General features: G+C 46.4%; 1 protein-coding gene across 2 annotated transcripts in view; it reads right to left on the bottom strand.

Moving 5' to 3' along the window:
* Window positions 1-1,667: 1,667 nt before the first annotated feature.
* SELENOI (selenoprotein I) overlaps window positions 1,668-20,822 on the bottom strand; it is a 53,485-nt gene continuing 34,330 nt past the window's right edge. Inside the window, exons 6-10 of one of the 2 annotated variants that reach the window (XM_061625906.1) lie at window positions 17,103-17,211; window positions 10,442-10,490; window positions 9,840-10,020; window positions 7,334-7,516; window positions 1,668-6,416 (exon numbers count right to left, since the gene is read on the bottom strand). In XM_061625906.1, coding sequence (XP_061481890.1) covers window positions 6,279-6,416; window positions 7,334-7,516; window positions 9,840-10,020; window positions 10,442-10,490; window positions 17,103-17,211 — 660 coding nt within the window. In that variant the 3' untranslated portion in view covers window positions 1,668-6,278. The remainder of the gene's footprint in view (window positions 6,417-7,333; window positions 7,517-9,839; window positions 10,021-10,441; window positions 10,491-17,102; window positions 17,212-20,822) is intronic. The other variant, XM_061625907.1, reaches the window with a different exon arrangement.

Genomic DNA, 20,822 nt, shown 5'->3' with positions numbered 1-20,822 from the left:
GGCAAAATGAAACAGGAGCTGAAAGAAATAGGGATTTTATGAGAGAGGAGGTTGATGAGATCAAAGATATAACTAGACAAGCAATAGAAGAAGAAAGAAAAATTAAAGGGAAGATGCAAGTCCTGGAGATTGGAACAGATATATCAAATGTGGAACTGGAAAAAGATTTGGAGTTTATGGACCTTAGAGATAAAGATTACTGTTTGGAATTCAGCGTTGTCCCTGAAGAAATTGATGAAGATATCAGAGATAAAGCTATCAATGTTTCGAAAAAATTTCTGGACTGGAATGATGTGATGGAGCTTGAAATAGAGAAAATTTATAGAATTACAGATATGTGACAATGGAAAAACTCTCAAGAGATGTGCTAGTGCATTTCATAAAAAAGAGGAACAGAGATATGACTTTATAACAACATTTCAGTAACACATTCAGAATTGATGGCAAGGAAATATTTGTGAGGAAGGAAATTCCCATCAGACTCTTATTATATGACTATGACAGCAAGATTATTATGGATGCAAGGATGGAAGATGGAATTAACACTGATAATGGAAGAGTGGCTATTGAAATTACTGGACCTAGCAGACTTGATGAGATGGATTAATCGACATGTTTATTTGGAGAAAAATCGATGGATATATTTCTCAAGGACTGGAAACCTCTCTTTGACTTTTTGCGGAAAGAATAAAGTGATGTTAATGAGATTTGATGATTAATTAGGATAACTACTGGAGGAAAGTGATTTTGTAATATATTAAGAGACAGGTTTGTTATATATTATAGACCTATAACTGATCTGCGACAAATCGGAAGTCAACATTTTATTTTATTGTATTAGTTATTAATTTGTTTTTGTTTTGTTTTGTTTTTTGAAACTTTGAATTAAAAAAAAATTAAAATAAATAAATAAATAAATATGACCCATATTCTTTTGTGGCTTTTAAAATTTTTGCTTCTGTATTTTCAGACCCCAAGATGGAATTCGTTCAATTAAGTAGTGCACAAAAGAGAAAACTGGCAAAAAGTGTTGAAAATTTGCATTTTTTGTTGCCCTAGTTATAAGTAAATAATTAGCTTACATTGCTTACTGCTATTTAGTGTTAAATAAAAAAAATTAAAAAAGTTTTTATTTAATATAGTTGTGGGGTCTGGCCTGGAAGAAAACTGAATTTTCAATCTCTTATTTCACCTTCAGCACTTATTGAGTCTTAATGGCTTGTCAGTTAAGCAATGGAAGGGCCAAGGGGGGCACCATTGTTGGGCTGTGCTTAGGGCATCAGCTGGCCTTAATCCAGCCCTGCTCCCAGGTCCTAGTCATAAGAACATAAGAAGAGCCTGCTGGATCAGGCCAGTGGCCCATCTAGTCCAGCATCCTGTTCTCACAGTGGCCAACCAGGTGCCTGGGGGAAGCCCGCAAGCAGGACCCGAGTGCAAGAACACTCTCCCCTCCTGAGGCTTCCGGCAACTGGTTTTCAGAAGCATGCTGCCTGACTAGGGTGGCAGAGCACAGCCATCATGGCTAGTAGCCATTGATAGCCCTGTCCTCCATGAATTTGTCTAATCTTCCAGCTGTTTTGTTAACCCCCCCAGTTTTTTAGTAAGAGCCCCACCCCGAATAGTTTTCAACAGAAACGCCCACTCAGAGATGGGGAGACCAAGAGATGTTACAAAGTTTGGAAAAAAATTTATTGGCATTTTATTTCATAATAGGGTTTTGAAGTTTTTTTTAAATACAATAAATATTTACCAGTAATAGCATTTCGTGGATTAGAATTCAAATCCATTGCAAGACTGTCAACCTCCTACAACGTACAAGACAGACATGAACCCTGATGAAGAATGCAGGGTTGTGGGGAGACCTGCAGTGACAAATGTACAGTTTTCCTATTGCAATTTCCTTTCACTAATCATCATCATCTGTATAATCTGTTTGCTTTGACGCATCCAGCTCTTGACCAGGTCTGGTGGACCCAATGCTTCACAGAATACCAGTCAGAGACCCCTCTGGTCAAGAGTGGGAAGGTCCTTCCTGGCAGAGAGCACCAAGGAAGCCAGGGGCACCCCTGCAGAGGTCCAAATGCTTGCAAGGGACTCAAAAGTTTGCCCTCCCATAGAGGGGGACAAGAACAGGAGCAACCAAAGCTACTTGCCTAAAATGTGCCCCCCCCAAAGAATGGATGATTCCACACCCATCTTGTACTTTATAGCCTAAAAGTTAGCTTCTAGAAAAATACCAGAAAACAAGGAAGCCTAATTGGTCCAAAATTCACACCTGGGTCATTCCTGCTCCCAGACACAACCTACTCTGGAAAGGGCACTTACCTTGCCTGCATTCCAGGGTAAGGCATTATGCTATTTAAAACAAAAAACCTGTGAGAGATCACACGTGTGCTGTTGCATTGCAGCTTAACTCTTCCACATTAGAACCTCTTGGTGTTGTCTACATGGGTGAGATCTGTGGCCCCTGCCAAGGGAAAATAGTACCAGGTGGCTCCAGGTGTTGCCCATCTCACTCCTTTGCTACATGGGGAAGGCCAAGGCCTGGCCCATGCTGGAAAGACTGTGTTGCCTGATGGGCCTGTGGCAGAGGGCAGACCAGCTTGTGCCTCCAGTCACAGGTGGTGGTGGAGCCATTGCTGAATGGGAAGACCGCAAACAGGGCGCTCAGTTAGTGGTGGCCCTCCAGATGTTGCTGCCCTACAACTCCCATCATCCTAGATCACTGCCCTGACTGGTGGAGCTGATGGGAACCAGAGTTCAATCACAACTGGAGGGCCACAGATGTTTCCCCATCCCCAGTCTAAAGTGTCATGAAATAACTTTCCTTCCTAGGAACACTTTTCCTAGAAGAATGGCACTTAAAAAACAAAAACACACAGACACACATACTTGTGAATTACACACCCACAGCTCCTAGCCACATCATCAGGTTGATCTAAAGCTCTGTGGAGAATCTTATCCTGCACACTCTACTCTGAAATCAAGGTGAGGAACAGCCAATGAGTGCAACCTCAAAGCATGGCCAACTGGTTGACACCAGCCAAAAGCAGTCTGGGTTCTAGGCCAGCTCTCTGCAAGTTTCCAGGCTGTTCACATCCAGTTCTGGTCCATCTTATTCAAATCTGCAAGATGGAAGGTATTTCTGCACTGCCAAAAGGACTTTCTGGACTCAGCTCTTCCTTTGCCTACCAAGGAGATGTCGCAGGTGGAGAAGCCGACTGTCCCTCAGCATATGCCACTTTGCAGACCAAACACTTTCAACCACAGTGTGACTCTTGCAGGACTGCAGAGCACCATTGTGAGGCTCCTGCTCTGTTCAGTTTCTTTGCCCACATAATACCAAGTACATCTCTAAAGAACTGTTTTTTGAAGTGTGCCTTAAAGGGTCAGCAAGCCAGCAGTATATTTGCAGCGACAAAGGCAGTAGTGAATCAAGGCAAATAGTGAAAGATTTTGCTCTCAGAACATAAAAAAGCCCAGGAGTACTAATTTCAAACAGCAAAAGAGGTTTGCAAAGGTAGCCCATGTGGTTTAGGAAACTGTTAATGACTGCCTCCACCTCAAATGACCCTTTTTCTCATGGAGGGAATCTAGGAAGCCAGGTAACATTGGATTTAGAAACAACTCCTCAAATCATTTTTAAAAATGCCTGCTGAATATGGAGAGTGAACCGCAGTGTGCAGACATTCACCTCTTCAATACATAGTACCTTTAGTTTAGGAATACTTGGGATGACCACACACACACAAAGATGCGCCACACACCACAGACAAATAAATAAATAAATGGTGCATTTGATTCCCACTGAATTGCAACAAGCTTGAAGTGGCAATAAAATTACGACAAAACAGCACAAATTAAACCCATTTCCCTGCTTTTCAATCTGAAGATGCTATGCTATACTCCTTTCACTTGGACAACACTCTAAAATGACAGCTGATCTTTTCCTCAAATTGAAGTGAGTCTTTTTGGCACCAAGTGTCTTATCAAGAAGCCTAGATAGATAGGAAAGTAGAATCAAATTTCTTTTGAGAGACAGAAAAGCCAGTCTTGTCTTGGAACACATCAGTAAGTTAATGCTGTTTCCTTTGTCAACTGGATGCTGGCCTGGCATCCCTCTGGGAATGTACAACGGGAGCACAGATATTTCCAAGGCAGTTCCTAAAGGACAATTTAGTGAATCACATCATTAGTTTTGTAATATGCATGCACATGATGCATACATCTCCTGTCGAAAGAGCTTTGGCTTCTGTAAAAAGCCATCATCTTCTCATGCCACACTGGCCTGTGTCAACAGTACTGTCAATTTGAGAATCCCTGCTTCTAAAACAAAAGCTATTCTTCCAAAGAAAGAGAAACAGAGGACCACATGTTCCCACAATGATTAATTAGTTAAACACAAAAAAGACCCTCCTACTGAACCAGCTGCCTCCAGAACTGGAAAATGACCCCAGGAGGATCAAACTTAGTACCCCATTTCTTAAATTTACAACTGATTACTGCATTTCATTCCAAATCTTTCAGCGTCAAGTATTCAAGGCATGTCTCAATTCCTCTGTACACCTGGCTGTTCTGTGCAAAATCATTTAATTTATAAAAAATCAAGAGAGAAAAGTCTCCCCAACTACCATCTCAGATTCATTCATTTACAGGCATGAAAACATTCATTTAATAAGCAAAAAAGAGAATTGTTTTATAGTCCATGCCCAGAAGTCAGTCCTGTTTCCTGCTGCTTTTAGAAAGGTGCATCACTCGCGATCAGGATAAGCTCTTGCCTGGCTCATTCACACACCAGAAATGGCATTTATAGTAAAGTTTGAGAATTAAAAAAAGAAAAAGAAAGGATCTATTTACAGAGATGCAGGGAGACAGTAGCTAAGAACTGACTCCTGGATTTTACACTGGCTTACATCTTGCTTGTTGTCATAATGATTCAAGTTTACAGAAAGAGAAGTTAAGTAGTAATTTCACAATTCCCAATTTTTTTCTCTCTTGCTACAGAATGGAATGTGTGATCCACAAGAAGGAGATGCCAATGTGGAGGTTCCCTCTCTCATTCCAAGCCACTGAGCCGAAAGTGTAGCCCCCTTAATTACAGACGAACATCCGATGCTGTGCTCCGTTTCTTCCAGGTGCGACCGTTCCAAGGAAGTTGGGATTAGGCTGCACTCTTCATACAAGCACACACACACACGCACACACACACAAAGGTTTCTTCATTAAATAAAGCTACAAACAGAAGAGAAAAATCAGCACTAATTTTGCCACCACTTGACTGAAACAGGATTAATGATGGCTGGACACAACATTTCCAACTGGACAATAAAAGAGAAGAAAAAGCCACTTGGTTAGAGGAATCTTCTGAAACTGGGCATGGAAATCAACATCACTCTTGTTTTTTAATGAAAGAAAGTTGAATTAATTCCCCTACAGGGAATCAGTGCTGCTCTGAAAGGATGTGCGCACAAACACTAAGCCTGACTAACAGTTCTTGGAAATGACCTCCCTCCTGCTCTTCTGCCGCGCTGCTGTTTGCCACAACTCCAATTCTGCAGTATAAGTAGAGGTGGATCAGCTTTGCTCTCCAGAGCTGCTCAAACATGGCAGGCAAAATTCCTCCCAAAGCACTTGCAGTACACATCATCTGCTGCATCAACATGCACATGCCACAACTGGGTGCGTGTGAGGGAGGAAGTGAGTGAAGTGGGGGGAACAACATAAACTACATTTTAGTCATGCTTTAACCATGTGATTACCACCACCAAGCAAGCCCCTTAAACACAGTACATTCTTCCTTTCCACAAGTAGCCTCTTGCATGACTGGATCCACTGCAACTCAGGATACAGAGCAGGCTGCCTTTTCCTCCTTTGGTTCACAGGGATAGTTTTGCAGGCCACATTCTCAGCGTAACCCACTTGTGTTTTGTGGCAATTCTCCAAAGCTGCTGCCGCCACCGCTCCCACCACCAGTGCCCCTGCAGCCAGTGTTTTTTGGTGTCTCCTCGAAGCTTCTGAGTGGCATGGCTCATGCCTGGTCTGGGAGCCTGCCTTGGGCACGCTGCTGGCGCCTAGCACATGCTCATGACTGCGACGTCCTCTCTGCCACACGGCTTTAGTGCCTGCACATCTGCGAGAGAGTTGGTGTGATGGCAGTAGGGGAGGAGGCAGGAAAGAGAAGGGTCCTCTGCCACTGCCAGGGCCCGTTACCATCCAAAGTGGGTCAAATTTAGTTCCATGGTGATGGCTGAAGAATATTTACACACAGGCTACTGAATTTACACTGCCTCTGAAGACTGTAGGCTGACTTTCTCCTCTGCCGCTGCTGCTGCTTTGTCCTCCACGTCTAGTCAATCTGAGCTGGGCTTCCGTAGCGAGAAGGGGCGGATGCTGAAGTGCTGACTCAGCTGGCTCACCTGGGAGGGGAAGAGGGCAATCACACAGAATATGGCCAGGGGCACCGCCACAAAGGCAGCCACCTGAATGTGCACCTCCCCCCCCAAGCACCAGCCCCCCTTCAGGTCTGCATCAACCCCCTCTTCCACAGGCCACCTCCACTGCACCATGCCTTTGCTGCCCCTTCCAATTCTCCCCATAGCTCTTGGGCATTAAGAGTGGGGACAGTGCCCCTGTCAAGAGGCAGCCTCTGGTTACCAGGCAGTGCTTAAAAACCAAGGCTGACTTATTCTGTTAAAAAGGCAGAATTTTGTCTTTTGTCATCTTAAACTGCTGAGGATCAATTCAACTAAAAGTTCTCTAGTCAACACCGTCCCATTTTCCTTGCAAAGCATTTGCTTCAGGTCACTTCATTCAAAATACACCGCTGTGGTGAAGCGGTATCCAAAGTGAGGAAGGTGTGTCGTCTGTGCAGGCTTTCCCCAGGGCCCTCAGCAGGTTAGCCAGGCCTCTTTCTTATATCACTCCTCACCCTGTACTCCCCTCAGCCTGCCACGCAGCTGTTCGGTGGGCGGCAGGGAGAATGATTTGTATGGGGAGGAAGGTGCAAGGGGATGATTTTCCCGGTGTGCCTTTCCTGCCACTGCCACTGTGCTTCTTTTAGCCTGTCAAACAACTGTGAGGCCCTATATCTAGGCTACGGTGAAGGGGGCTACAACAACAGATGAGGCCAGCTGTCATCGCAGCCTGTCTCAGGTGGGCAGCCACTAAAGCGGCTGCTGTCTCTGAAGAGCAAACCTAAGCTGAGCACACACCTTGAAAGGAGGTTTCGGAGACTTTGGCCATGATCTCCAGTGAACTGCAACAGACCGGGAGGAAGGGGCGCAGGGGGGGCGCAGGGAGCTCAACGCCACGTGTATGCTGTGGAAACCCTTACCACTCTGACACCGTAATGGATGTGTGCCAAGGTAATGAAGATGGTGAGCAGGTAGAGGAGAAATGTTTCGCTCTCTAGCAACACATCCGACATCACCAGGAATATGACCAGGGCCAGTGGGACCAGCATCCAGTTGAGAGGCTGACATCGAGTGTTGCTCATCTGGCAGACAATCAGTCGACACTGGAAAGAAAGGTTGAACGAGGACATTAGGAGGATGGATGGATGGCAAGGGAGAACCAGAGTGTTGGGGAGAGGCCTTAGCCCATTTAGCACCTCCAATCCATCAGGAAGTTTCTAGGACTCATAGCTGAACTCTACTGCTCCAGCAGCACCACTCTAGGGCTTCTGGCTGAACTCCACTGCTCCAGCTGACCCTGTTCCTGGACCCACCAGGATAAGACCAGCAGATGTAGTCAAAGGTCTTAGCCCAGTATTTTGCTTCCATCATTATATAGCTAAATGCCCCAATGGGAAGCCAACAGACAAGGAAGGAAAGCAGCAGCCCTTCCCTGTGTTTTTATTCAGAAGGACACTGCCTCTGAATATGGAGGTTCAACCTAGAGCTATCATGGCAGATAGCCACCAATATAGACTTGTCTTCCTCCAAGAGTTTGTCCTACCCTTAAAAAAAAGAAAAGCAGAGTAATCTACCATCATCATCTCTTACCCACCCTTCACCCAAAGGTCCCAGGGCGGGTTACAACAATTTAAAAATATGACATTAAAACAATTTTAAAACAACCTAAAATCCCCAAATAGGGTGGGTCCTAAAAAGACATGTCTCAGGTGTTAAAGGCCAGGGTAAAGAGGTGCATCTTCAGCATTCGCCTAAAACTGTACAGCAAAGTTGCCAAACACACCTCTGTGGGGAGGGAGTTCCATAACTTAGGGGACACCACAGAGAATGCCCTCTTCCAGGCCACGGGTGGGGGAACTACCAAAAGGGCCCCCTCTGCTTATCTTAACACCCAAGAGGGTGAGTAGGGAAGGAAGCAGTCTTTCAGATATTTGGGACCTAAGTCATTTAGGGGTTTAAACACTAGCATGAGCAGCTTAAATCGGGCCCAGAAACTAAATGGCAACCAATGGGCTACCCCAGCCAGTAATCTGGCTGCTGCATTTTGGAGCAACTGAAGTTTCCGAGTTGTCTTCAAGGGCAGCCGCATTGCAATAATCCAATGTGGAAGTTACCAGAGCATGGAGTACTGTCCAAAAGGGGCCAAACCTGGCGAGCCAGCTGGAGCTGGAAAAAGGCACTCCTAGCCACTGAGGCCATCTGAGCCTCCAAGAACAATGTTGGATCCAGGAGTATCCCCCCCCCCGACTGCAGACCTGCTCCGTCCAGGGGAGTGCAACCTTGTCCAGAACAGGCTGTCTCCCCACCTCCTGGACATGAGAACTCTGGACATGCAACACCTCTGTCTCTTCAGGATTTAGCCTCAATTTATTGGCACACATCCAGTCCATCACCCCCTTCAAAGCACTGGACCGGCACCTCAACTGCCTCTCCTGATTCAGCTGGAACAGAGACAGAGTTCTATGTCATCTGCATATTGATGACACCTCACTCCAAATCTCCCAATGCCAGCTCCCAGCAGCTTCATATAGATGGGGCACAAGATGGAACCCTGCAGAACACCACAGGACAGCTCCCATACTGCAGAACAGTAGCCTCCCATAACTGCTTTGTGGAAGCAGCCCTGGAGATATGAGCAGAACCACTGGACCCCAGGGCACCAACCCCCACCTCCTCAAGACAGTCCAGAAGGATACCGTGGTCAACCGTGTCAAAAACTACCGAGTGATCAAGGAGAATGAGCGAGGTCACACTCTTCTATCTCCTTCCCAATAGACGTCATCAACCAGGGTGACCAAGGCAGTTTAAGTGCCCTGGCCAGGCTTGACGCCAGACTAGAATAGATCCAAGTAATCCGCTTTCTCCAAGCATGCCTGAAGCCAGGCTGCTGCCCCTTTCTCAAGCACGTTGCCCAGAAAATGGATATCTGCCAGTGGGTGACAGTTGTTTAACACTTCTGGGTCCAAGGAGGTCTTCCTAAGGAGGAGACGCGCCACCACCTCCTTCAAGGCAGATGGGAGTCTCCCCCTAGATTTCCAAACTTTTGAGGTTTTTTTGAAAGGGAATTTGATGACTTCATTGTTTGTTTAACCTGCAGAATCCAAACTCAGCTGTTCCTTATCCATTGACCCTAAACCAAAGGGTGGCCTGCTAAGACGGCAGACACCAACGACTTCTCACTAGCTTTCTTTTTTATTATGATTTACTTACTTACTTATTTAATAAACATCCTCTTGTGGCCGTGGTGTTTAACCAGTTTTGAGGGCGATGTAATTTCAGACAGAGAGGCTTGGAGGGGGGCTGCGTTTGGTCTCCAGGCCCGAGGTTCCCCACTCCTGACCTAGACAAAGCATCTTCGCTCCTCCTCCTCCTCCCCCGCCTCTGTGTGTATGTGTCTTTTGAAGGAAAAGAGGAGGAGGGACCTACTGAAATGTTGGCAAAGGCTGTCCCGACCATGAAGTAGAAGAGGCGAGGGTGGGTCTCCAGGATCTGCGATGGGGACTGGAATATCCAAACGGTGCATAAGATGAAGAGCAGAACCGGCGAGAGGAAAGGCAGCATCGCCTCGTAGAAGGAGCGGTGCTTCAGGGTGTTGTTCCTGAAGGCTCTGAAAGGCAGGAGGCAGCAGGGAGAGGCTTCACAGCAAGGTCCTTTGCTACCTCTCGCTAGTGTGAAACTCAAGGAATTTGAGAGACAGCTGGGAGCAACATCAGCCTGGCTCTGAAGAAAGGCAGATCCTCATATATTCCTTCTGATAGGCCCTGTCTGCAAGGCTGTAAGAGAAGCCAGTAAATGGAACATGTGGCTTTGGCCAAGAGGCCTGGCCCAGCTGCCTGTCAAATGGATCAGAAAAACTGGCCAGCCAATCTCCCTGCCCACCCCCCTGCAATTTACATTCTGACAAGTAAAGGCCCACCCCTGGCATCCATGCTCACTTTGCTTTTTGAGCAAGACACCATGTGGCATGAAGTCCCAGCAAAATGGCTGTTTGCATAAAGTGCTGACAACCGAGTTTGGGAAGGACTTACTTGTAGTAATTGCACAGACTCATGGGAACTGTCACAGTGAGTGCACAACCTATGGGAGAGAGAGGGAGGGAGAGGGAGGGGCAGGGTTAAGACTCCACCAAAAGCACATTCCCTTATGTAAAGATGGCAACAAACAGCAAAGTCTATCCTACAGCCCTCATCCAGACTGGTAACAGCAGCTCCGCTCTGCTTTTTAGAGACACTCACACCCTGCACATCAAACCTATATTCATGACGTAGAAAACATTAAAGTGAGGACATGCATTTATTCCCAAGAAAATGCTGGTTTTAGAGTCCCTCCCTTCCAGTTATTCTGATTATTTTGACATAAAGATCCCTGAATTTGGATGTTACACCCCAGTATATCCCGTCTTTCGGAGTTAAGAAGAGCTGCACTCATCCATCCCATTCAGCATAGAGATGTGAAAGTCTGGGGGGGGGGACAGAAAAATGGGGGGGAGGGGAGAGAAGACACAGGTTCCCCCCAAATTCTCCAGTTTGTTTCCAAGCCTTCATATCTCTCATTCAGCATCCTCCATGTTTCGCTCCAATTCTCTCTGTGCAATGGAGCAAGGAAACACAAGGAGTGTCACATATCCTTCCAGGAGAACAACTCTGCTCAGTTCAAAAACCTTAGCTATAATAAGTAAATAAATCAACAGCCAACTTTAGAACAACACTTCCTTTTCCTCAGAGATATTGGCATGCTTGCAAGGGGTCTCCTACGCAGGCAACAATCCCCCAGCCCCTTCCAGTCCTAGCCCCCCAACTCAAACTGTAGATGACAGAAGGAGAAAATGTGTGTCAAGGCAGAGGAAATAATCTACAAAAGACACACATTCTTGTCTAGTAGCAGACACAGTTGGGAAGGCAAAGTTGTCTCCTGGACCAGCTGCTGTTTGTTTTAAGTACAAGAGATCTGGGTTCTAACGGAGACTTCTGATGCAATTTGAAAAGCTTGCCAGTTCTTACTCCAACAGAGCTAATCAAGACGCAGAAGGCACATTTGGACTTCTGGATTTTGTCTGCATGTCAGTATTTCCTATCAACGTTTAAAGAGGTGAACTTATTCCTTAAAGAACTTTGCCCCTGGGCTATGGGAGAAGAGCCAAAGTTCAGGGGCAGAGTACCTGCCTGGCGTGCAGAAGGCCCCAGGTTCAATCCCCAGCATCCTCAAGTAGGGTTGGGAGGCTGGTCCCATCTGAAACCACTGAGAGCGGCTGCCAGTCAGTGTAGACAGTACTGGGCTACGTGGACCAATGGTCTGACTCAGCAGATGTTCCTGCATTACATGGGATGCTGCTGGCTGCTGAGCAGGAACACTTGGGGGCCTGGAACTGTCTCCAGGAGAGTTATCTGACTGAGAGTTAAGTCAAATGAGCCATAAAGTCATCAAACCACCAGCGAAGCACTAAAGATCTTCTGGGCCAACTAACAACTCAGCCCTGTGACTTGCCATTTAAGGAAAAATGGAAGCAGAGCTGGAGGACCAGACATCAAGGCAAAGGTGCTGAGACCCACAGGTGAAGCCTTGATATGAAATATCTTTGCCCTCCAAGGTGAGGCTGATGGCCTTCTCTGGTCTGGCCTTTTCTGCTGAATTCCTGCTCTAGAACGGCCAGTTCTATGGGAGTTTTAGAAGGGCTGTGTAAAAAAAAAAAAAACCCTTTGGGGGCTGGTGTGGTGGTTTAACTTTAGATCCTTAACTTTAGGTTGCCACCCTGGACTATATATATATATATATATATGTCACTTTGCATGCTGTGAGGACCAAAAGACACGTTACAGAAATAAATATTGCCTGTTGTGGGCATTCTGTGTTTTGTTTTCCTTACAGCAGTACAGAAAGACCCCCAAAATCAGCAACGACAAAGAATACTGTGGACTCTGGAGGTTTCATGAATGAAAATGAATGAATGGATGTGTGTCAACATAAGAGGACTACAGCTAGATCAGGCTAAAGGCCAGTCTAGTTCAGCATCCTCCATCCTAAGCATGGGGGACCGTTTTGGCTAAGTGGGCCAGACATTTTTCCCCTCCACCCCCTCGGACCAACATTGACAGGTAGGTGGGACCAATCACCTGTCAATCATCTCATGTAATAATGATACCAGGTGATTGACAGGTGGACGGTCCCGCTCACATGCCAAAGTTGACCCGCCGGGGTGGGGAAAATAGCGACCAGACACAACAGAACGATACACCCATTAGCTGATAGGCAGGAAGGTGTGTGTCAGTCTTGCTTTCTGCAGGCATCAACCCAATGGGGAACTGGTGCGAACAATCAGGCTGAGCAGAACTGAGTCTCCCTGCTCATAAGCTGATCGGTGGGGAGGCTGCGTGTTTAACCCCACTTTCTGCAGGGACTGATTGCACCCAAGAAACCCTCCAATTAACTGATGTCACTTGCCATTGACATCACCTGATAGACAGGTAGGCGTGGTTTCAGAAAAGCAGCCTTGCAGGTCAAATTGGAATCCTGGATAGGCCACGATTGATGGCCTATGCGCTGGAGATTCCCCACTCCTGCTCCATCCCCATGGAGGACAAGGCCAGGAATGTGTGCTAGCCAGGATAGCTACGTTCTCCTTCCACAGTCAGAGGCAGGATGCCCTGAATACCTCTTCCTGGATATCACAAGTGGGGAGAGGCCTGTCGCACTCAGGTCCTGCTTGCTTTTGGGATTCCCACAATGGGCATCTGGTTGGCCACTGTGAAGACAGGAGGCTGGGCAAGATGGGCCACTGGCCGGAGCCCCTAAAGGGCTTCTCTTCTGTTCTCAGACGGCTCTGCTGGGAGGCCCGCAAGCAAGACGGGAACAAAGATCCCACCTTTCCTTCTCCCAAATTGAAATTCAGTAGGGACACTTTTTTTTTTAAAGATAGAGCTGAAAGTGTAAATGGCCTCTAGCCCTAAAGGCAGCCAGCCCAGAATCAAGAGAAATGATGAACTGGAAGGCTCACAGGCCTAAGCAGCATGTGAAGTTCTCACTAACCTCTGGGCCACACAACAGTTTGACTATGCCTCTGCCCATGTTGTTGTTATGTGCCCTCAAGTCGACTACGACTTATGGCGACCCTATGAATCAGTGACCTCCAAGAGCATCTGTTGTGAACCACCCTGTGCAGATCTTTTAAGTTCATGTTTGTGGCTTCCTTGATGGAATCAATCCATCTCTTGTTTGGCCTTCCTCTTTTTCAACTCCCTTCTGTTTTTCCCAGCATTATTGTCTTTTCTAGTGAATCATGTCTTCTCATGATGTGTCCAAAGTAAGATAACCTCAGTTTCATCATTTTAGCTTCTAGTGACAGTTCTGGTTTAATTTGTTCTAACACCCAATTATTTGTCTTTTTCACAGTCCATGGTATGCGCTAAGCTCTCCTCCAACACCACATTTCAAAGGAGTTGATTTTTCACATCCATACATAATTGGGAATACCATGGTGTGAATGATCCCGACTTTGGTGTTCAGTGATACATCTTTGCATTTGAGGACCTTTTCTAGTTCTCTCACAGCTGCCCTCCCCAGTCCTAGCCTTCTTCTGATTTCTTGACTACTGTCTCCATTTTGGTTAATGACTGTGCCAAGGTATTGATAATCCTAGACAAGTTCTCGTTGTCAACTTTAAAGTTGACACATCTGCCAGTAGGTGACCCCAAAGAGTACATTAGGAATGAGTTTGCATTAGGCTGGGCACCCCTTTGTCTAACAGTCTCTAATCAAGTGGCGGATGGAGAGAAAAAAGAATTGCTACCAGTTGTTGGGGAGTAACTGGAAAGGACTACTGCAGCCTTCCTCAACCTGGTGCCCTCCAGTTGTTTTGAACTACAGCTCCTATGAACCCATCTGCACAGCTGTAGTCCAAAAAATAAATAAATCTGGAGAGCACCAGATTGGAGACAGCTAGACTATTGCCTTCACGCCCCACCAGGATTCCCAAAGAGACACAGCTGACCATAGTGGAAAGCAAGACTGTGGGCTAGATGGACCCTCACCCAGATCCATCAGGACTCTTCGATTTGTACAGGAAATGTGACAAGACGTGCATCCAGATACGAGAGTGGCTCAAAGTTTTAAAAGGAACATCCAGCTGAAAAGGGTCCCTGCATGTCACATTTCCAACACAGACACAGCACAGAATAAAGTGGAAGAGGACTGGCCAGTCAATGGGCGGCATGGAAGAAACTGCAGGTAAGTAGTGCTGAGGAATAGTGAAGTTAAGGCTGGTGCCTGTTTTGCAAACTACTGATTTCTGCAATAAGGGAGGAGTAGAGATGTGAAGACCCAGGGGGAAAAACACTACAAAAATAAACAAAAAAGGCTGGGGGAGGGGGAAGGAAAAAACTGTCCTGCTCCACTTCCGGCATTTTTCCATATTTTTTTTCAGGGCGTTTAGATCTCTGGGGGTAGGGAGTAGGTGTGGATTTGCAGCAGATCATTGATAAAGCATCTGCTTGGTTCAATCCCAAGCCATGAAAATTATGTGGGAGCAGACAGTGGGGAATGGAGGAAGCTGCCTTACGCTGAGCCAGACTACCATTGGCACATCTAGCTCAGTACAGTCTACACTGATTGGCAGCCGCTCTTGAGGGTTTCTGGCACGAAGTGTCTCTTTCCAGCCCTTCCTGGACATGCCAACGGGGACTGGACCTGGCACCTTCTGCATGCCAAGCAGGTGTTCAGCCTCTGAGTTACATCCCTCTCTCTCTGCCAGAGACCTCGAGAGCTGCTGCCGGTCAAAGCAGGCAATACAAGGCTGGATGGCAAAACAACCTGGTACAAGGCAACTCCCTACACGCAAGCAACCAGAGGTGTGTCTGTCTACCTAAACCATGCCAAAGTTAAGTGTTGCTGATACAACCTACACGGAGATGTCGACAGCTATTAGAGCTGCCAGCTGGGACAAGGTCCACCTGCTTTTAATTAGCAGCCTAGAACAGGTAACAGGCACACATCCCGCTCAAAGTAAGGATGCAGTGCCAGATGACGCAGCCATCTCTCCTCTCTCTGCAGTTATTGTAGGGCTCCCCCCCTGAAAACCCCACCCAGATCTCTCCCTTCTGCATCTTCTCATTGGAACTGCCCAAGCAATCTCAGTTAAAAAAAGGAACGCGCATTCCCCAGGCTTCAGGAAATTCAGCTCTCCGACTCCAAGCTCAGACGCCAGCATTGAAAGTTTAAATACCACAATGCCATTGCTTCTGCTGACTTCATCACAGACAGTCTTTGCCAACTTGGTGCCCTCCAGAAGTTATGGACTACATCTCCCATCAGCCTCAGCCAGCAGTATCTGCAGCATTTCAATCTGCCTTCAATAAACTGCTGATCTGGAAACTTATGTTAAAGGATAAAGGCCTAAATGACCTTGGGCCACAAATATCTGAAGTGGCACCTCCTCCCATATGCACCAGTTTGGGTACTGGCAGATTAGAAGCAAAAGCCCTGTTGGTATTGCAGCCACCCTCAGAAGTCCAGGGATGGTGGTGAGCAGCTCATGACAGGGCTTCTCTGTTGTGGCCCCAGGAACTCCCTCCCCATAGAGGTGTGACTGACACTGACAATTTACATCTTTCATCTTAAGATATACCTGGGCTTTGGAAGGAAAGTATGCATTTTTAGTTATCCACTCTCTAAATATTATCAATTGTTATCTGTTTTATACTTTTATTGTTCTTGCTTTGTTGATTACTCATTATTTTGTGATTGCATCTTAGTTTGTATAACCTGTCCTGGTGTCATGCCTCCATTGGATGAGTCCTCAGAGGAGGATGAGGAGCAGGGGATTGGCACAGCAGACCCAGGAGAGAGAACAAGCAGACGCACCCAAGATGCAGCTCTGGAGGTCCCATCACTGGAAGATGTTCAGGACATAGCTGGAGCATCTCACAGTCAGACTCAGGGAGTGAACAGGAGGCCCCTCCACTCCCTGCAGAGTGAAAACGCCTGCGAGTAGCACAGCAACACAGGCGTTCTGGCAGTTTAAGGCTACAAGCTCCCAGGAGTCGGAGGGCTGATTGCTAGCACCTGAACCAGGGAGGGGAGCTTAAAAGGCAGTGAGAGGCCTTCCACTGGAAGCAATGTCAAGACGCCAGCGTCAGACCCTCGCCAGCCATGCTTTGAAACCCGGATTACCTTGTTGGAATATCAAACCTTTGCTCTGTTAACTGACTTTGCCTTTTGGAAGATGAACTGGTATGTGCACTGAGACCCCTTGACCTTCTCCCTGCTTATCTGCTTTACAACTAAGCCCCTACTTAGGCAGCTGTCGGCTAATTGTTTTACAGCGCCATTAATCATCTCAGTGCAGCCGGCAGATACTGACACCTGGGAGCTTAACAGGAGGGTGCTTAGAAATGCCAGAAAAATAAAGAAATAAAAAGCAAGACAGACCTTTCATTAATATTGTAATATATAACCCATTTGCTTCCGAATGGCCTTAATGAAATCTGGTCACAATCCACAAGTCACTTGGCTCCAGAGTGCCTCACTGATCTTAAACAGGGCTACTCTGGAGGCAGTAGCTTCTCCACTGTGACCCAATTTCTACACTGCAAAGAAAGATAAAACCCAAATAGCAACAATTTCACAAAAAGAAAAAGACTGGATTATGGCACAAAGTGGTGATTAGAAAAATTGAGGCTTCAGGAGGAAGCACCTTACCAATGATCATTGCAGTGAATAGATCTCTATATAAGAAATCGAAGAGGAAAGGATTGTACCAGGCTTCCACTCCCACCATGGATGTCACGATGTACACTATCGAAATGGTCTGAAAAGGAATCAGAAAGAGATACAGAACTGCAGAGCTGCAGCAGCTGGAGAGCCCCCTTTGACCAGCTCTTCTTCTGTAAAACCTGCTTAGCCATCAGGAAGCTCTTGGACATATTATGACACAATCCAAAGGAGCCAGTGCTTATATTGCTGGTGGAGAAAAACAACCCCAGAAAACCATCCCCCACCCCGCTCCTAACTACCCAGCCCCTGTGAATGCATTTCCAACAGTCGATCTTGGTTGCAAATAGCAGGCCCACCTGAACCATTTTCACTGCAAGATCACCTCTGACAATGTCACTAGGACTACTACCAAAATCTGCCTGACTTAAAAGCAACTCCAAGGAAGTGGGCTATAAGTTTTAAGAGTACTTGATTCAAACCTTATCCAGGCCAGAAACTGAGTCAAGCCCAGCCTTTGACAGGCTGGTATCCTCCTCCAGAGTTTTTTGGACTACAGTTCCCACCAGCCCCAGCATAATACAGATGTGCTAGCCTGAAATATCTGAAGGGCACCAGCTTTGTGAAGGCTGGGCAAGGCATTCTTCACCTCAGCTGAAGTATGGAGATTGCACTGGTCTGCATGACATGGTTCTTGCAAAGATTTCCAAGACAATGTGAAGTGGTCTCTGAACATATACACACACCCCCAATTATAAAAATACTAGGAATTATTCAACCAGTCATTCCTAGTTTTGTTTCTGTTTGGCAAGATGTTGATGGATGGAACTGCTTTGCTTTTCATCTCATTTTCAACCACCAGGCACACAACACAGAGCAGGGGACAGAATGCTGGGCTAGGATGCAAATCCCTGCTCAGCCACAAAGCTTAATGTCTACCTCACAGGATCGTTGTAAAGATAAGGGGAGGGAAGTAAGAACCTTATATATTGTCCTGAGCTTCTCAGAGGATGCGATTGATAAAAAAGTATAAAAAACCAAGGGCTGGCTCAGAAGTTGTGAAAACACATGGCTGCTCCCACACTGTGTTCTCTGGCCATCCCAGTGTCCCACTGTCCGGACAGGGATCTGAGTTGGATCACCCTCAGGACTCTTCCTAACGTTTTAGCACTCTGTTGGGATTAAATTCCACAGGCAATCTGCACAACATGAAAAAGTTAGCCATGTTGAGAGAGGGAGGGACCCAAAACACACCACATAGTTGGACAGGTAGAAGAACCTTTGACAAGTTCCTCGTCTTCATTACACACCTGGGGCTTCAAGCTGCTAGGAGTGAAATTTGCCCCAAGAGCCTTATGGTTCCCCTTGCAAAAGCTATCAACAAATACACATCCATCCACCTGTCTCTCCCAAATATAATTTATGAGGCAGCGCTGTGCAGATGGGGACATGGAATTAGGCTTGGTGTGGGGAAAGCAACTTTAGCTCTCTGCTCAGCCACGGAAACATTCAAGTCCAAGTCAATAAAACCTTGTCAACAGGGGTGGGTGAGGCTGTAAACATCCAGGCTCCAAAGGGCTTTTCCAAGTCTCCAGCGCAGCTAGTTACTGTTCAGAAAGTGATCAAGGGAGCAGGGGGAGGGGAGGGAGGCTGGGAAGCACAGAAGGGAAACGCTTGCCCAGCAGCACTTCAGTACAAAGAGGGAGAGGAGGCAGAAGATGCACATCAATGGCCTCAACAAGTCACATGATCCACTTTCCCCACATCCCAGGGCAATAATGTCTGTCAAGTAATTAAGCCAGCGGGGAACTTGCAGGTCTTAGCCAATTATTGTTGATGGCTTTAGTTGACAGATTCATCTATGAAAATGCACAGCAGAAGGGGGGGAAAGAACAGACGTCACAGCAGGCACCATTTCAGAAGAGACTGCCCCAATGCACCAGGAGGAAAGCAAAATGCCTCTTCCAAGATGGTGTCTATCCCCTGCAATTTTTGAAAATATCTTCTTTGCCTCTACTGCTTTATCAAGGGCACTGGACTGTTCAAAAAGGGGGTTTAAATTAATTGCTCAACAAAATGTTACAGTCCTGATTTTTTCCTCAGTTCATTCCATACTAGTGCAACACACTTGGCCAATGCAGAAATTCTAGCACTCAAGGTGCATCTGCTGCAACTCTTGTCCATGATTTCCATGACCCTTTCCAGTCTTTGGAGGAGAATGCTTTACCATTCCCAGTCCAGCAAAGCAGGGAGTCTGCGTGACTTCCTCAAGGTCACCCTACTTCATGAGCTTCATAGCTGAGTGGGGACCACACCCGAGCCCCAAGTACTCTGATGCCTGTCTTCCTGAGCTATGATTTCACTGTCACCTGCTTCTCCTACACAACGAGCTAACAGACATTCAAAATATGCAGAAAGCTGAGCTAATTAAGGGCAGCGCTCCTGGCTGCCTTGAGCACTTCTATGAAAAGAAGCAAGAAGCCCCAAGCTGTTGCATTTGTCAGCTCAGCAGCTCAGCAGCACATGGCAAAAGGGCCTGACCCCCTTCAGGAGTTCTGTCCCCGCTTGACTCCTTTAGAACATAAGAACATAAGAAGAGCCTGCTGGATCAGGCCAGTGGCCCATCTAGTCCAGCATCCTGTTCTCACAGTGGCCAACCAGGTGCCTGGGGGAAGCCCGCAAGCAGGACCCGAGTGCAAGAACACTCTCCCCTCCTGAGGCTTCCGGCAACTGGTTTTCAGAAGCATATTGCCTCTGACTAGGCTGGCAGAGCACAGCCATCATGGCTAGTAGCCATTGATAGCCCTATCCTCCATGAATTGGTCTAATCTTCTTTTAAAGCCATCCAAGCTGGTGGCCATTACTGCATCTTGTGGGAGCAAATTCCATAGTTTAACTATGCGCTGAGTATGTCTGTCCTGAATCTTCCAACATTCAGCTTCTTTGAATGTCCACGAGTTCTAGTATTATGAGAGAGGGAGAAGAACTTTTCTCTATCCACTTTCTCAATGCCATGCATAATTTTATACACTTCTATCATGTCTCCTCTGACCCGCCTTTTCTCTAAACTAAAAAGCCCCAAATGCTGCAACCTTTCCTCGTAAGGGAGTCGCTCCATCCCCTTGATCATTCTGGTTGCCCTCTTCTGAACCTTTTCCAACTCTAGAATATCCTTTTTGAGATGAGGCGACCAGAACTGTACACAGTATTCCAAATGCGGCCGCACCATAGATTTATACAACGGCATTATAATATCGGCTGTTTTATGATAACTTTGATGATAACTAAGTGAGGGGTGGGCTCCATTTGGAAGGAAGGGCAGGATATATATTTAATAATAAATAAATAAATAAATAAATAAAGGGGGAACAGAATCTACGAGTAGATCTCTGGGTCATTTGCAGTAGGTAAGTCAACATTTTGATTCCAACAGTTTTAACAGTCTCATCTGTAAAATATGAGTATTTATTGGTTGCATTAGTTCTGACATTTGACTCGGATATAGATTTGTACTTGCATATGCAGAGTATCCTAGCGCACAGCTTATGGGATGCAATAGCTAATTAACCATGCATTTTTGGCCACCTTTCTGGTCAATCCTACCATCCTTGCCACCTGGCTCTGGTATGTGGATCAGATCCTGCAAATAGGAAGGCAGCCCATGTAGACATCTCTATCGCAATATTTTTGTTTTCTAGAGATGCAGCC

The sequence above is a fragment of the Rhineura floridana genome, chromosome 4, assembly GCF_030035675.1.
Source record: "Rhineura floridana isolate rRhiFlo1 chromosome 4, rRhiFlo1.hap2, whole genome shotgun sequence".
NCBI classification, from domain to species: Eukaryota; Metazoa; Chordata; class Lepidosauria; order Squamata; family Rhineuridae; genus Rhineura; species Rhineura floridana.
Note: the sequence above shows the minus strand (reverse complement) of the source record. Positions and strands in the feature narration are given on the sequence as shown.